We start from the raw sequence: 14,281 nt of genomic DNA, 5'->3' as shown, positions 1-14,281 counted from the left end.
GACGAGGCATACGTATTGGCACGCGTGTTGCTGCCCTCAAGCCTGATAGCCTGCTGGGTAGCGGCATGAGGCTGATAACTGGCAGTGGGCAAGAGGCGTTGCTTCTGACCAGACGAGGCGCTGTCGCCGCTCGAGATGGAGCCTGACATCGTGTCCGAGTTGATGGCACTATGTACTGGAAGCCTGGCACTTGAGGGTTGGTAAGTGACTTGCTTGTACGACGGCAAGCCCTGCGATTTTGGTTGTGTACCGGAAACGCTGCGGTAATCACCACCTTGCCGACTCATGAGCTGTGGTGAGACAGATGGCGCGGATATGGTCGACGTGAAGTTAAGAAACACAAGAGCCCCTCGAGGCGCAGCCGCTGAGTTGGATGATCCGTTGTAGCGAATCAAGTTACGCCAACGTAGTCCAGCGCTGGGAACGTTGAAGAGATGGGGAGCGGTGGAGGGAGGAGAAGAGCGTAGGAAGGGCGCAAGATGAAGCGGGCCAGAATGGAAAGGGCCACAGACATGTAGGTTCAGGTTCACGACAGCGACGGAGGGCAAGCCGGGCAAGCCAGACACACACGCATTGAGTGAGGGAGGGCGTAGCGGATAGGGCCCAACAAGCTGAGCGAAAGCGGACAGCCGAGAATTATAGCCACCAACACTGGTGCGAGTAGCCAAACTCGAGGGGTCCACGAGTGTATGAGTCCAGGGCGGCAAGCAGGATATACAAGATCAGGGGGACACGGACACGGAAGCTTCGTCAAAGTGTCAGCGCAGTGTAATGATGGACATGAGCGCGGCACAAATCGTGCAACGCAGCGGAGAATCAATCGTACAAGAAATGCTCGATTGTGTGCCGTCGGGTTGCGAAAAACGGCATCCTGTCTCTAAGGGCTGAGTGACTTGGAACAGATTGACAGGTTGCGTACAACTCACAAAGAACAGATGCTGGCTGACTACTACAGTCACGAGTAACGCCAACAGGTTGGGCCAATCCGACTCGGAGGAGAACTGTGACATCTCGGCTGGAGAAAGAAGTACTTGTAGGACTCGTGACTACACAATTTTGGGTCGCATTTGGCTCCTCTATCCTTTCTCTGTCGGCGGAGCCCAGGGGACGCGAAGAGGCACAAGTCGTGAGTCGTTCGACGGCGCAAATCACGAATCGTAAATAACTTAGAATCAAAGATATAGCGCTATACTCGTGACTCTGTCACTCTGGCCGAGAGGCGCTACATGATAAAGACAAAAGGCTACGCGTGCACAGCCGATTCTGGAGGGTCCGGAATGCGAGCGCCGCGGCAAGTGGCCCATAATGGCGTCGAAATCAATCGTGAATCGTGAATGGCGTCTCAAAATCTTGAATGTGTTGCTGCAAGGGTTGCGCAAAAGACGGCCCGGGGGGCAAAAGGGGTAAGCACAGGCGTTCACGTCCCAAGGTTGACCGTGCCACTCACGACACGAGTGCTATAGTAAACCTAGCAACTCGAGTGTTCTGAGGCTGTTTAGCGGAAGCATTTTTATTTTCGGTTCCACTGTGTGATTCAGCGTGGCGCGGCTCAGAGTGACAGCCAGATCCAAGCTTACCTTGTGCAGCAGGGTTCCTGTGTTGTCATCTTCTGCCCCTATTCAAGGGTCAGTTGCGCGTCTGAAGCGCGACCAGCCTGAACCTCAGGCGGCGGTAGCGAGTCTGTACCGACCGCAGGTTGAAGTGCATGCCAACTGCTTTCATTTTCCCATGTGCAGTCCAGGATAAGCTTCTACTTGTCAATCACAAATACAATCCAAAATTATTATAATATTCGTGATTCGTGATTGGTAACATCACTCAACCTGCACTGTAGATACATACTTCCTGCAGAGTAACTTAGCTCGAGTTTACGGCCAAACGGGCAAGAAACGTGCGTTTGATGTGATCCGGTGCGCATCTGCCCGATAGCTTCCAACAATTGAATTTCTCGATACGATTCGATCGATTTGATTTTGGATTCGATTCGATTCGATCCGATCCGATCCAACCGTCAACATCGGCTCGTCGGCCCGTCGGCCTTCTCCGAGAAGTTCAAGACCCTGAAGTTTCTCGCCCAACTCCGACCTCCGTCGTCGTTCACATTGCGAGCATGGATGAGAGTTTGGCATCGTTGGCGGACATGCTCATTCTCCAAACAATCTCTCTCATGGAAGAGGGAAGAAGTGCATACACTTGTGACTGCCAAGAAATTCTAACTTGATAAGCTTCGTGCTTGTTGGAAGGCTCAACGCCGAATTTGTGCCTGTGTTTTAGCCGAGGCACCCGCCTCATCGTGTGCACAAAGGCCGATTGAGTTCGGATCTTCTGGCGAATCGTGAATTTTGATGTCCACGGTGTCCAACCTGACCCGCTTAGGGACATGTTTGCTCTTAAAAGCAGTCTTCTCGTTTGTCCATCACGAATGATCTTGTCTTTTCTCCATCATCATCTTCTTTCCTACCATCTCAAGCTACCGTTGCCCAGATGTCCGCAACACATTTCGATTCCGCACCCCTCCCGGGATACGCCCACAGCACCACCACTGTCGAAACTGTGCCTTCGTACAACGCTGCCAACACGTCTACGCCGTTTCCTTCCAAGCTTCCATGCTCACTCACCCTCAAGAACATCGATCGCAAGTGCGACCCCATCCTCTTCGTCGACGATGCCGCGCAGGGCCGAGTCGTCTTTGAGTTTGTGCAGCTCGAATACTCACGCAACTCCGCTCTCGACGATTCGCTCTACGATGACCTCGTCGGCAAAGCAGCAGAAATCTTTTCCTCGCCAGTCAAGCTTGTTGTTTCCGCCGACAGCAACGCTCCATTTGCTGTTCGAAAGCATGTCGCCTCTTCCACGTATGAAGTCATCGAGCTCGAGCAAGACGGAACCTTGGGCAAGTGCACCAAGATCTCTACCAAAGGTTTTTTCAAAAACAAATACCACCTCGAGAGGTCCAGCCCAAGCACTAGCGTCGCCGAGTCCTCAGCATCTGCATCGTCCCCTAACAATCCCAGCTCGGACTCTTTCTACATCAAAGGATCCCTCAAGGGACTCAACGTCGCCCTGCGCCGCAACGCTGACGGCCAGAAATCCACCCTTGTCGAGCTGATCAAGGGAGTGCAAGCTACCGTGGCTCACTTTGACTCTTCCATCACATCATTGCCTAGCTCATTCTCCATTCCATACCTTGTCGCAGTCCTGTTTGCTGCCATCGACAGCCACCGTGAGCACTACCTGACTTTCACTACCGACGAAAAACTCGATGAGCTTCAGGCCAAAGTGCGCCCCTCTACCTGGGACAGTCTCTTCCTTCAAGCAGGCCAGACGAGCAAAAAGCAAAAAGAGTTCTCGCAGCAGCTTGAATCTGAACGTCAGAGAGAATACAACGAAGCCGTGCACAACAAAAGTGCCTACCCGAACGGTATCATCCCTGCTGAGCGCTCAGGCTCAGCGAGCAGGTCAAGATCGCGTGCTCGCGCTACATCAAGGGACCAATCACGCACTGCTAGTCCTGCTCCCAGGACCCTTTTCAAGGTGGATAACGTGTCCGAGGCCGGTGCGGAAGAGTCACGTGGCCGTCGTTGAGTCGACAGCTCGAGCAGAGGATCTCGCTAGAGAATCTCGCTTGAATGTTTTGTCTGTAAATGTAGTTACTTTCTCCTTCAATACATACCATGTAACCCTAATCACCTAAAATCGCACCTTGGTCGAGAGTCACAAGTCAGTCTGCACAGCATCTCTGTCCCTGTCTGAGCTTTCTTTGACAGACAATGCGCTGTGCGCCGTGCCGCATGGTGTCCAGATAGTAGGTGTCATCAAGCACCACGCGACCCCCTTTTGGTATCATGGCAAAATGAACGGATCAACGTCGCATGCAATGCGAGCCGCAGCAGGGAGACCATCCACAACAGCTTTGGTGCCTGACAACCGTGATAATCTCGGTTGTTGTCACAGGGTGGTCGGGTATGCATGTATGCCAACCAGATAACGCCATGGCTGCACTGGCTCAATATGCCGTTTCAGGAAATCGGACAAAGGTTGATGATCCGAACCTTGTGAGAATGGGAAGAAATGTCCGTGGGAGCGGTCTGTCGTTCAGCAGCTTTAAAGCTGAGAGGAAGGTTTAATGAAATGAGGTCGAGGTGGCACATCGCATCGGTCAGTAGATGGCTGGTCGAATGAGGACCGCATGACTGGAGCGTGGCCCACTGCTATGTTCGACTTCATCTGCACCAGGCGAATGACACTGGTGAGGCGCGTTGGGTGTTGCTGAGCAGCTGAGACGAGCCTGCTTCGTGGGCTCACTATAAGACAACACCCTTTGCTGTTTCGATTCCCACCTTTTCGTCCTTTCTGTTGTATTCACGCGACACACTACACGATGATGTTCAGGGCTCAGAACATGTTTTCCCCACTACCGCTCTTCGCTCTCTCGTCGATGCTGATGACACTCGTCGCAGGACTAAGTGCCGCTAGACGTGACTCGGGTACCAACGTTGCTGTCTGTAGTAAGCACTTGTTTTGCCGATTTGATCCTACCGTTGTTTGCAAGAGTTGATCCTCCCAGTCTCACCTTTGTTTCACGCTTCTGTTTCGTGCCTGTTGGCAGCTTTGCCGGACAAGATCAGTACAGCAGCAGTGTCCAACCTAGCGCGAGGGATCACGTTTTCGCGCTGCTCCAATGCTTCACCGCCTCCTCCCGCCGGAGTCAAATATGCGCTGGTGTCCATCTCCCCCGAATCCGGCTTTCAACAGCAATTCTGGGACATCGGTGGTGACCACTTCGATCCGTACTGGTTGAGACAGGTACGTTACTCCACCCATCGGCTCAGGTCGATTTGTACGTCTGCAACCAGAACGAAAGCTGAGCTCGACTGTTCCTTTGATGATAGTATCTCGAGCCGCAGCTCAACGGGTTTCACACCGAGTGCTGGGAAGCACCTGAAAAGGGGTGTAGTAGGCCTGGCCTACAGCCACATGCACCTAAGCAGAAGCCCGCTACCGCCACTCGCACTCTGCAGAAGGGCGCAAAAGCGGATCAACAAGATACGAGCGATGCTGGTCTCCTGCCTCTTTGGCGATAACGTTTCCACGCTCAGATCAAGCACCCATGTAACGCTCTCGACATCAAGCACTTTTTCGTTGTGTCATCTAGACATACTCAATTCTGATGGTTATCTGAGCCTTGAATGCGACCCAGAACGCAAGATATTGATAGCATTGTTTGTGTCCATGTTGTTCTACAAAATTTGTCCCGTTCAAGGGGTGTGTGCTGCCACTTCAAGAGGAATGAGAGAACCCACTTGGCAAACCCACGCTCGGTGCCACTGGCTCCTTGAGACCAAACGGATCATCACCGATCCTCAAGCGGAAGCCGAGAACGTTAGGCCTTGTCACCGTGTTTCTCGTTCGTCAGCTTTCCTCATGGTCATCATCGACCCTCAATCAAGCCTCTGTCATCACCCGAATTGGTGGAAAACAACTTGACAACAGCAAGTAAATACGGGGTACCAAGACGAACATCCGCTAGCTTTCCTCCTTGTTTGTCCGTATGGCACACTCAGCCAGTGTTGGTGTGTGGAATGAGTGCTTGGCCGGGAAAGCATTCAAAAGCCCACAGGAAACGCAAACTGGAAATCGACAGTTCGTCGTAAAACACGCCGTTGAAAAGGTTCCTTGCTCGCTACTGAAGCAGTTCTTATCGGCGTCCTTCAGCTCGAAATAGCGGAAGGCTGGTTTGCAGTTAGTCTGGTCGCTCACGGCTTGATCCATGTCCTATGTACCAAGTGAGGACGTCTCGCATCTGTCGGCACGTTGTCGCTCTTTTCTCGCCACTTGTTCTTCAAGCAAACTCGCCGAAGCAACCGTGTCCAGTGTACCGCGATGTTCTTGAACGTACTTGTTGCAAGGTTCATCCTTGTCGTAACAATAGACGTAGAAGCTATTGATGAAACTGTGGTGCTTGTTAAAGAGCCATCGCAGGCCGGTTTGGCCGAACAAGCCTTCGAGGTGACAAGTGGAAAGCTTAATGTTTCCAGGGTACGGAAGACCGGTCAAGTGATCGTCGGCTAGACAGGTGCGAGACTGCACGGCTGCGCCTAACGACATTGTTGGCGACGCAAAGTGTGAGAGGTCAGCGAGTGGACTGAGGACGAGTGAAAACGGTCATATGTGCTGACCGCAGGCGAAAAGAGGATTCGCACGTCTGCCAGTAGCATCGTTGACGTAAGCGATGGTTTCAGACGTGACCACTCCCTCGGCGACCACGATGGTCGATCTGTAGCGATCGCCACCAAGACAGCCAAAGCCGAGTGTTGAGCGAATCGCATCGTGTCTACGAAAGCGTGAAGAAATTCACGATTCGTCGAGCAAAGTTAGTGAAGCAAAGTTTCGAGGGCATTTCGAGAGGGATGATCGAGAAACGGCTACGTGAGCTTTGGTGATCCAGTGCAGTCGGCGCTTAGCTCGCTCTTGCGCCTGCCATGCTATTCACCACACCAGGCAATGCATTGATCGTGCGCTGTGATGCGACACAGCCGCGAGTAACAATCGATGAAACGCGACGTGCGTAGCTCTCTTATTGGACTTGCAGTGAGGGAAACGCCGATGTCACCATATGAAGTCGCGAAAATTGTAAATCGTGAATCGTGAATCGTGAATCACGAATCGTGAATGCTGTCACTGAATTTGCCCCACATTTCGTTCCCTAGTCCGTACATACTGCATCCCGAACGAGCTAAGGTGGTAGGCCCATGGGACGACACCTCACAATCCACCTTCTGCAGTCACCTGCTTCTTCAATGTGACCAAGAACAACAGTACTCGTGACTCGCTAGCACCTTGTGTGTTTTGGCGTCAAAGCGGTCATCTAAGTCCTACCAGCAGTGAACCGAATCCGCCACCTTCCTGGATGGGTTTCACGATTTTTACCCTGTCAATGAACACATCCATTCTCAGTTCTGCTTAGGATCCTTTAGATAGTCATGTATCGACCTTGAGTTGAAAGCAGATAAACTTGGGCTCGCTACCAGTCTTTTCCTAACTGAGCTCTGCTCACGATTGTTTTCATCACTCCATTGCGCCTCTCCCCTTACCCGATGTGATGAAAGGGAAGAAGTAACTGCAGCAAATTGAATTGGATGATCGAACTTTTCACAGATGGGTTTTTTGTATCGGCAGATAAGAAGAAAGAGAGAATGACTAGGGTGCGCAAGGAGTGTTTGATAGGAAGGCACTCGAGAGGGCCGCAGGAAGCACGAACAGTAGCCGAGAGCTCAGCGCAAGACGAAGTGTTGAAAAAGCTCTTACTTGTTGCAGAAGCAGTTCTCGTCAGCGTCCTTGAGCTCGAAGCAGCGGAAGGTGGGCTTGCAGCTAGTCTGGTCTTCCACTGCTTGCTCCATGTCCTACAACGTTACGTGCAAGATCTCAATTCGTTGGTCAGTGTACATTTTCCGTTTTGATTTCTTCGATAACACTCGAACTTACCGAAGCGATCTCGTCCAGATGTCCCTGATACCCCTGAACGTACTTGTCACAGAACCCTTCTTTGTCATCACAATAGACGTAGAAGCTGTTGATGAACTTGTGGTTCTTGTGGAACATCCATCGGAAGCTCTTGCTGAAAAAGCCGTCGTGATGACAGGTGGAAAGCTTGAGTTTTCCCAGGTAGGGAAGACCAGTGAAGTTGTCTTCGGATAGACAGGTGCGGGATTCCACGGCTGTAGAATGGAACAATGCCATCAAACATGGATGATGTGCGAAAAGTAAGTGAGCCGAACAACGAGAGGGAACCAACAAGCGAATGCATCAGCTCACAGCAGGCGAACAGAGGTTTGACGGGCTTTCCAGCGGAATCCTTGACGTCACGGATGGTTTCGTGTGTGGCCGTCTCTTCAGCGAGTACCGTGGTCGAGGCGGTGGCGACGACCAGCAAGGCGGCCAGAGTCAAGCGTTGATTGAACCACATAGTGTTTTTAGAACAAGTCAGCACGAAAAATCCCTATCAAGAGTGAGGCTGAACGGGCTGATAGAGGCAAAGGGAGGTGAGCTTCGGTGATGCAGTGGAGAAAAGTGCAGTCGGCGCTTAAATGCTTCTTCCGCAGGCCACCACATCCACTGCACTTCGGATGATGCTTCGATAGGGGGTCGTGGTATCGCTCCATGTCATTCCAGGATACGTGACGCGCGGTGGACTCATCAGCACACGATTGATGCCAAGCCGGTTTGTCTATGAAGTCACGCAGAGTGGATGCAGTCCTTGACAACGAGTGCATCGATCAGTGTGTTTCACTCTGCGTAATTTTGGCCCTGAATGCGATGCATTCTGAACGAGCTTCATCGAAATGATTTGACAACCCCGCGTCACCCACCTTCTGCATAGGACCCCTGATGTCGCATGTAAACACCAAGTTGAAGATGCACAGTGGTGCTTTTACAGTGGGTGGAATCAGTCACAAACTGAATCAGGAACCACGGCAGCGAGCGCAGGTATGCCGGTTGCACTGTGACGCGGTCTTGATGGAGAGTACGATGAGGTTTTGTATCGCAGAGCAATTCAAAGCTGCTCTGCAAAGCCAATGAAACGAGACCGACCGCTTCGATGTTCGGCGTTGCGAGGAATGCAAGTGTAGCAAGCCAGGCATTGTGAGTGTGGAAACAGGCAACGGTGAGACCCCCGCAGGAGGTATATAAGGCTGGTAAGCTTGGTAAAAGTGGCCTTCTTCCGCCTTCATCCCTTCGACTGCCTCTTTCCCCTGCCCTTTTTCCGCGTTCTACCTCACTTTGCCTGTTTCCCCCCAACTCCCTTTTTTCACCATGGTCTCGTTCAAGTCATCCTCGTTGTTCCTCCACTCGCTTTCGGCACTTCTGGTACTTACCACGTTGAGCTCCGCTGCGGTCAATGCGGGCTTTGTTGAAATGGAGATCGACACTGATGAACACACGCAGCCCCCCAAGAACGCCGCGTACGCATGCGTGATCAAGTCGACCAGCTGCAAATCCACGTCGCACTTCACCAGCGATGTGACGTACAGTCCAGCTTTGAACGTGACCACGTGCCATCACAATGGCCCGCTGCGCAACATGTGGAACCGCGTTGTGCCGTGGAGTGATGGGCACGGGATGTTTGTCAACACGTTCTACGTCGCAGATGTGCAGTCGGATGTGAGCCGGACCAAGGCGGATTGCGATGTAAGCAAGCTGGGTAAGAAGACGGCTGATGACATCCGTGATGTAAGTTCTGAGGTGCGAGAGGATTGCCGAGACACAACGAGTCGTGAATTGTGGATACTGATCAGTACGTCGACGCTTTGAGAATCACAGATCATGGATGATAACATCAACACCCAGACTAGCTGCAACGCGTACATCCAGTGCTACGACATCAAGGACGTCGACAACAAGTGCTTGCCCGTATCAAAAGACGATTAGACGCTCCATTCGTGATTGCTCCATTGCTCCATTGCTCCACTTCCGAGTTTTCCCAATGCTTGTCCTTCCATCCTCCGTGTTCCCTTTGCTTCAACACGCTCGCTTTCGACTTGATCCTTCCTCCTTCTCCTTGCTTGTCTACCCAACGTCCCCAGCTCATAACGCTGAGGTCGGTTCAATCAACTCTCTTTTATCTTTTCGTGCTTGCATCTGCTCGCGCCCGTGTCTGCTTCACGGTCAAACAACCCATTCGTGATTGTTCTCTCTCCCGTTTTTTATCTCATCCGCAAACTCTGTGACTCACACTTGACGCTCAACTTGCCTCCACTCACAACAGCCACATTCACCCACCGTGCACCGCACCACAAACAAAATGACTCTTCCATCTTGACTTTGATTCACGACCAGTTCACCGCGCATCGCGTGCGAACCTAAGCGAGGTAGCCATTCGCGTTCAACCACTGCTCAACATCCTTGGCATCCCTCTCGATCCATCTAGCCTTGGCCCTGACAGCATCGAGACCCTGGCTAAGACCCATGCTGAATTTCGCCGTGTCCTTGTCCTTGAAGAACGCCTCGACGTCCTGTGCATCCTTTTCAGAGCTGAAGGCGCTGAACGAGTACTCGATGAGTCTGCTAAGCGAAAAGTTGCCGGCAAAACGCTTGGACAAAGTGTCCCAGCGCGACTTGGTAGCGTCCCAGATGATTCGTCGACCCTTGGGGTTTCCACTGAGCGAGGCAAAGAAGTACATAAAGTCCTGCTCCTTAACCTCGGAGCTGTAGACAAACTCGACGGTGCGCTCGAGCAATTTCTCGTCAGAAGACGCACCAAGCGCGAGCATGGCTGCGATCTTATGCGTAGGTGTCTGCGGCTTGCGGTAGATGGCAAGCACCGAATCGTACTCCTTCTCCCCGCCGTGCTCGACCGCACGCGCAAAGACGGTTCGCAGCAAGTCCGGGTGGATCTGGCTCTCGTCTCCAGTCGCAATGTACTGGTCAAAGCGCTTCTTAATCTCAGAGAGCGTCCACTCATCCTCGCCGTTGGCAGCCGCAGCGATGGCGGTGGCACGCAGCTGCTTGAGGTCGGGTGAATCGTTGGCACCAAACTCGAACCCGAGCTTCTTGGCCGTGTGCCCAAAGATATCGGCGCGCAACTTTTTGATGGCGGTCTGCACCTTGGCGTCCTGCTCCCACCAGGCGCTGCTAAGTGTGCCGAGGTTGACACTCGACGCCTGGTTGACCAGGTAGGTAGGGTCATTCCTCAGAGCCTTGAGTAGCGAAAGACCTCCCGAAGTCTTGCCGTAACCCGCGGATGCGAGCGTGAACGCGTCCGCAACGAGACCGACGCGATCCTCGAGCGAGAAGGCCGAGTTGGGCTTAGCAGCCTCCTCGCCGAGCTTGGCGAGTCGCTCGGGCGAATAGGCGACACGGTAGACGCCAATGGTCTCGGCGTTGAGCTTGTAAGTGGCGTCCTTGGCGTTAGCAAGGGGGAGCGTGACCTCACGCTCGCTCTTAAGCACAGCGTCACGGTCTACCGAGACCTTGCCATCGGCACCGACGGTCTTGAGCATCAGAGGCACGTGCCAGAGTGTCTCATCCTCTTCGGGAGTGGGATCACCAGTGGAAAGGAAGCGGTTCTGCTTGATACGCACGCCATCGGCTTCTTCAGTGACAGTGAGGACGGGGAAGCCCTGCTTCAAGATCCAGTTGGCCATGATCGAAGCAATGTCTTGGCCAGAAGCCTCGCTGATTCCGTCCCAAAGATCCTTAGTGACGGCGTTGGCGTAGAGATGCTTCTTGAGATAGATCGAGACACCCTTGAGGAAGACGTCTTCGCCGATCATATTGGAGAGCATGCGGAGCACACTGGCGCCCTTGGAGTAAGAAATGGCGTCAAACACTTGGTTGATGGCATCCTCGACGTTTTCACCTTGGAGAGGCACCTCGATGGGGTGACTGGAGCGTTTGCCGTCGAGGTCGAGGGCGCGGTCGAGGTGCATGTTGATGAACTCGGAGGCAGACTCCCACTCGGGGAAACATCGGTCAAGAATGACAACCTCGCCCATCAAAGTAGCGAAAGCCTCGTTGAGCCACAGGTTGTCCCACCAGTCCAGAGTGGCGATGTTGCCAAACCACTGGTGGGCCACTTCGTGCGACTGGACCCCAGCGGTTCGCTTCTGGCCCTGCAAGCCCGATTTTTCAGCATCGTAGAGGTACACCGAGGTTCGCCCGGTGATGAGACCCCAGTTTTCCATGGCGCCAGCATCGAAATCCGAGGCAACGAGCGTGTCGAGCTTGGGCAAGGGATAAGCGACGTCGAAGACGCGCTCGTACTCGGGCAAGACCTTCACCTTGACGTCGAGCGCATATTGGGCCTGGTGGATGTACTCGGGCGTAGTGTATACCTTCATGGGAATAACCTTGCCGGTAAGAGGGCTGGTGTAGCTGCTCTCGAGGCTAACAAAGGGACCGTTGGCCCATGCAACTAAGTAAGTCGAGACCTTGGGGGTGGTGGCAAACTCGGTAAGAGTCCAGTCGTTGGAGGCGGTGGAAGAGACCTCAGTTTTGCCTTCGGTCTTGCCTTCAGTCTTGCCTTCGGTCTTGCCCTCCGTTTTACCCTCCGTCCTTCCGGCAGCAAGCGAAGCGTGGTCGAGACCAAGTTCGGCTGCACGAAGGAGCTTTTCTTGCTCGATCTGAGTGATGTCCTTGGAGTTGATGACGTTCATGTTGGCGAGCGCAGTGGTGTCTTTGCGGTGGATCATGCGGAAGGTGTAGGTGGCCTTGAGGTTGGGCTCATCCCAGGTGGGGATGGCACGTCGGGCAGCGGTAGGCTCGAACTGGGTGAGGGCGTAGTAGCCCTTCTTTCCCTCGTGCTCCCAAGTGGAGCGGTAATAGCCCATCATGCTGTTGTCGATGTCGCTGGCGAAAGCCACAACGAGCTGTGCCTTGGAGCCCTTGGGGAGCGAGTTGGGCAGCTTTGCTGTGGCTCGCTCATGCTTGCTGTCGATGTCGAGAGTGACAATGCTCTTGTTGTCAGTCTTGAGCGCCTGGCTGAGCACCAGCGACTTGCTGAGGTGGAGCTTGGCGGCGGCGTTGAAGACGATTGAGTCGGTGTCCTCGAGGACATCAAGATCGATGGTAGCCGTTCCGCTGAATTGAAGCGCCTCGAGATCCGACTTGAGCGTAATGTCGTAGTGAGTGGGGACCACGTTGCGGGGCAAGCGGAACCACTTGGAAGCTTCGGTAGCGTCGGTCATGACAGAAGAGACGGGAGCAAAAGCGGGATCTGCAAGCGTACAGGTGGCGTGTCCACGAGAGAAAAGGGAGCAAGTAGCTGCACGGAGCGACTGCCAGAGCCAAGAAGTTGCGTCAGAAGGTACAAGAAGAGCAAGGAAGGCAGCGAAGAGAGAAGTTGCAAGAATGAGATGAGTCTTTTTGCCGACAAGCAGACTGAGAGCACGCATGTCTCTGCGTTTCCTCGAGGGTCAAGGAAGAGCGGAAGCAGATAGAAATCGACGACAGTCAAGCGTGGCAAGTGTCGCGATAGAGGTGAGAGGTGTATGCATACCTTTGCAAGCTGGAACGAGGAAGATGGATGAAAGAGCGCGGCGCTGCGTTTGGGTGGGGAGGTGGGCACGGCGTTGAGATGCGTGAAGCGGAGCGTGCGTGAGGAGAGGTGGGAACGCGGAACAAGATGGGTTCGAACAGCGGATAGAGAAAAAAGTGAGGATGATCTCATCTGCGAACGGTTGATGGTGTGCACAAAAAAACAAAAAGCAAAGGCGAGAACGAAATTGAAAGCGAAAGCGAAAACCAAAGTCGTGAGTCGTGAGACGTGATTCACGAATTGGAATTGAGCATGTTAGTCTTGGGCCAATTCACGATTTTTAGACGGGGTTCGGCGGAAGGCTGCTCAATCACCATCGTGTTAACCCTGACAAGAGCTGAGAAGAAACGCACCCAAATTACTTTAGAGATCCGTGATTCGTGCGTGGTTTGTGATTTGTGGTTTGTGGTTTGTGGTTTGTGGTTTGTGGTCTGTGGTTTGTGGTTTGTGGTTCGTGGTTCGTGGTTCGTGGTTCGTGGCTCGTGGTCCGTGATCTGTGTGATTCGTGATTGCGGATGTGGAGAGGGAAAAGGCGCGTTCGTTCTAAGAGTTGGCACCTGCGCAACCTATATAAAGTAAATTGACAAGCAGCAAGCAGCAATCAACAACCCAACGCCACAAGCACTAATCACGAAGGCTGGTGTGCGTTTGAGAGATGGTGGTCTTCAAGAACGATGGTGGTCAGAAGCACAGAATCATCAGGCGCTCCAACGTGGGGTATTTGTGTCGACGCTGACGACGCTTAGAGAAGTTGGCTCTGGCAAGCCGGAACACAGCAATCCGATCAGAAAGCAAATCACGAATGGCAGACGACACCTGCTACGCCAGCTCAGGTGTGTGGCACAGGCGTGAGGCATAATTCAGCTGTTGTCAGATTTTGGATTCCGACCAAAACAAGAAAAGCTCAGTCGCCTACACGATTCGTGATTCGTGAGTTGCGCTGCACGAACTGTGCTGGTGCACGGTGCAGTCACGAGTCGTGAGTGTGTTTCTTTCTCTCCCGTCTTTGCTTAATCTTGATTGTCTCACTCGTGACGAATGGAACTCGCGTCCAACGGCACTCTGTGACTCCCATGTTCGGCGCAAGGTCGCCCGATCCAATCGTGAATCACTAACAGAGAGACTACCGAGTCGTGAGTCGTGAGTCGTGAGTCGTGCGTGAGTCACAAGTCCATAGCTCCATGTCGCCGGCCGCGAAACTTTTGCTTCGGCAAACGCAGTCCACGACGCTCGCTTGTTCTGCGT

The 14,281-nt window shown here is 53.1% G+C and overlaps 7 protein-coding genes across 7 annotated transcripts in view; 3 read left to right on the top strand and 4 right to left on the bottom strand.

The window, feature by feature from the left end:
* The window catches only part of UMAG_15051 (uncharacterized protein), a gene marked incomplete at both ends in the record, with an annotated part of 1,919 nt that extends 1,632 nt beyond the window's left edge, over positions 1-287 (bottom strand). The window contains one exon of the mRNA XM_011388560.1: positions 3-287. Within this exon, the coding sequence (XP_011386862.1) occupies positions 3-287 (285 nt within the window). The remainder of the gene's footprint in view (positions 1-2) is intronic.
* A 2,197-nt stretch (positions 288-2,484) lies between these two features.
* UMAG_00796 (uncharacterized protein) lies at positions 2,485-3,585 on the top strand (the record flags this gene model as incomplete). Its single annotated transcript, XM_011388266.1, has 1 exon — positions 2,485-3,585. The coding sequence occupies one exon, from the start codon at positions 2,485-2,487 to the stop codon at positions 3,583-3,585; it is 1,101 nt and encodes a 366-aa protein (XP_011386568.1).
* Positions 3,586-4,381: 796 nt separating this feature from the next.
* Positions 4,382-5,084, top strand: UMAG_00795 (uncharacterized protein; the record flags this gene model as incomplete). Its single annotated transcript, XM_011388265.1, has 3 exons — positions 4,382-4,508; positions 4,610-4,806; positions 4,893-5,084. The coding sequence occupies 3 exons, from the start codon at positions 4,382-4,384 to the stop codon at positions 5,082-5,084; spliced, it is 516 nt and encodes a 171-aa protein (XP_011386567.1).
* Positions 5,085-5,775: 691 nt separating this feature from the next.
* On the bottom strand, positions 5,776-6,108 carry UMAG_00794 (uncharacterized protein; the record flags this gene model as incomplete). Its single annotated transcript, XM_011388264.1, has 1 exon — positions 5,776-6,108. The coding sequence occupies one exon, from the start codon at positions 6,106-6,108 to the stop codon at positions 5,776-5,778; it is 333 nt and encodes a 110-aa protein (XP_011386566.1).
* A 1,196-nt stretch (positions 6,109-7,304) lies between these two features.
* On the bottom strand, positions 7,305-7,966 carry UMAG_00793 (uncharacterized protein; the record flags this gene model as incomplete). The annotated part of the gene is made up of 3 exons (XM_011388263.1): positions 7,305-7,403; positions 7,486-7,718; positions 7,816-7,966. The coding sequence occupies 3 exons, from the start codon at positions 7,964-7,966 to the stop codon at positions 7,305-7,307; spliced, it is 483 nt and encodes a 160-aa protein (XP_011386565.1).
* Positions 7,967-8,814: 848 nt separating this feature from the next.
* Positions 8,815-9,429, top strand: UMAG_00792 (uncharacterized protein; the record flags this gene model as incomplete). Its single annotated transcript, XM_011388262.1, has 2 exons — positions 8,815-9,231; positions 9,322-9,429. 2 exons carry the CDS (start codon positions 8,815-8,817, stop codon positions 9,427-9,429), a joined length of 525 nt encoding a protein of 174 aa, XP_011386564.1.
* Positions 9,430-9,860: 431 nt separating this feature from the next.
* UMAG_10788 (putative alanine/arginine aminopeptidase) lies at positions 9,861-12,686 on the bottom strand (the record flags this gene model as incomplete). Its single annotated transcript, XM_011388390.1, has 1 exon — positions 9,861-12,686. The coding sequence occupies one exon, from the start codon at positions 12,684-12,686 to the stop codon at positions 9,861-9,863; it is 2,826 nt and encodes a 941-aa protein (XP_011386692.1).
* Positions 12,687-14,281: the final 1,595 nt, after the last annotated feature.

This window comes from Mycosarcoma maydis, chromosome 1 (genome assembly GCF_000328475.2).
Source record: "Mycosarcoma maydis chromosome 1, whole genome shotgun sequence".
NCBI classification, from domain to species: Eukaryota; Fungi; Basidiomycota; class Ustilaginomycetes; order Ustilaginales; genus Mycosarcoma; species Mycosarcoma maydis.
This window is presented reverse-complemented; position numbering and strand designations above follow the sequence as displayed.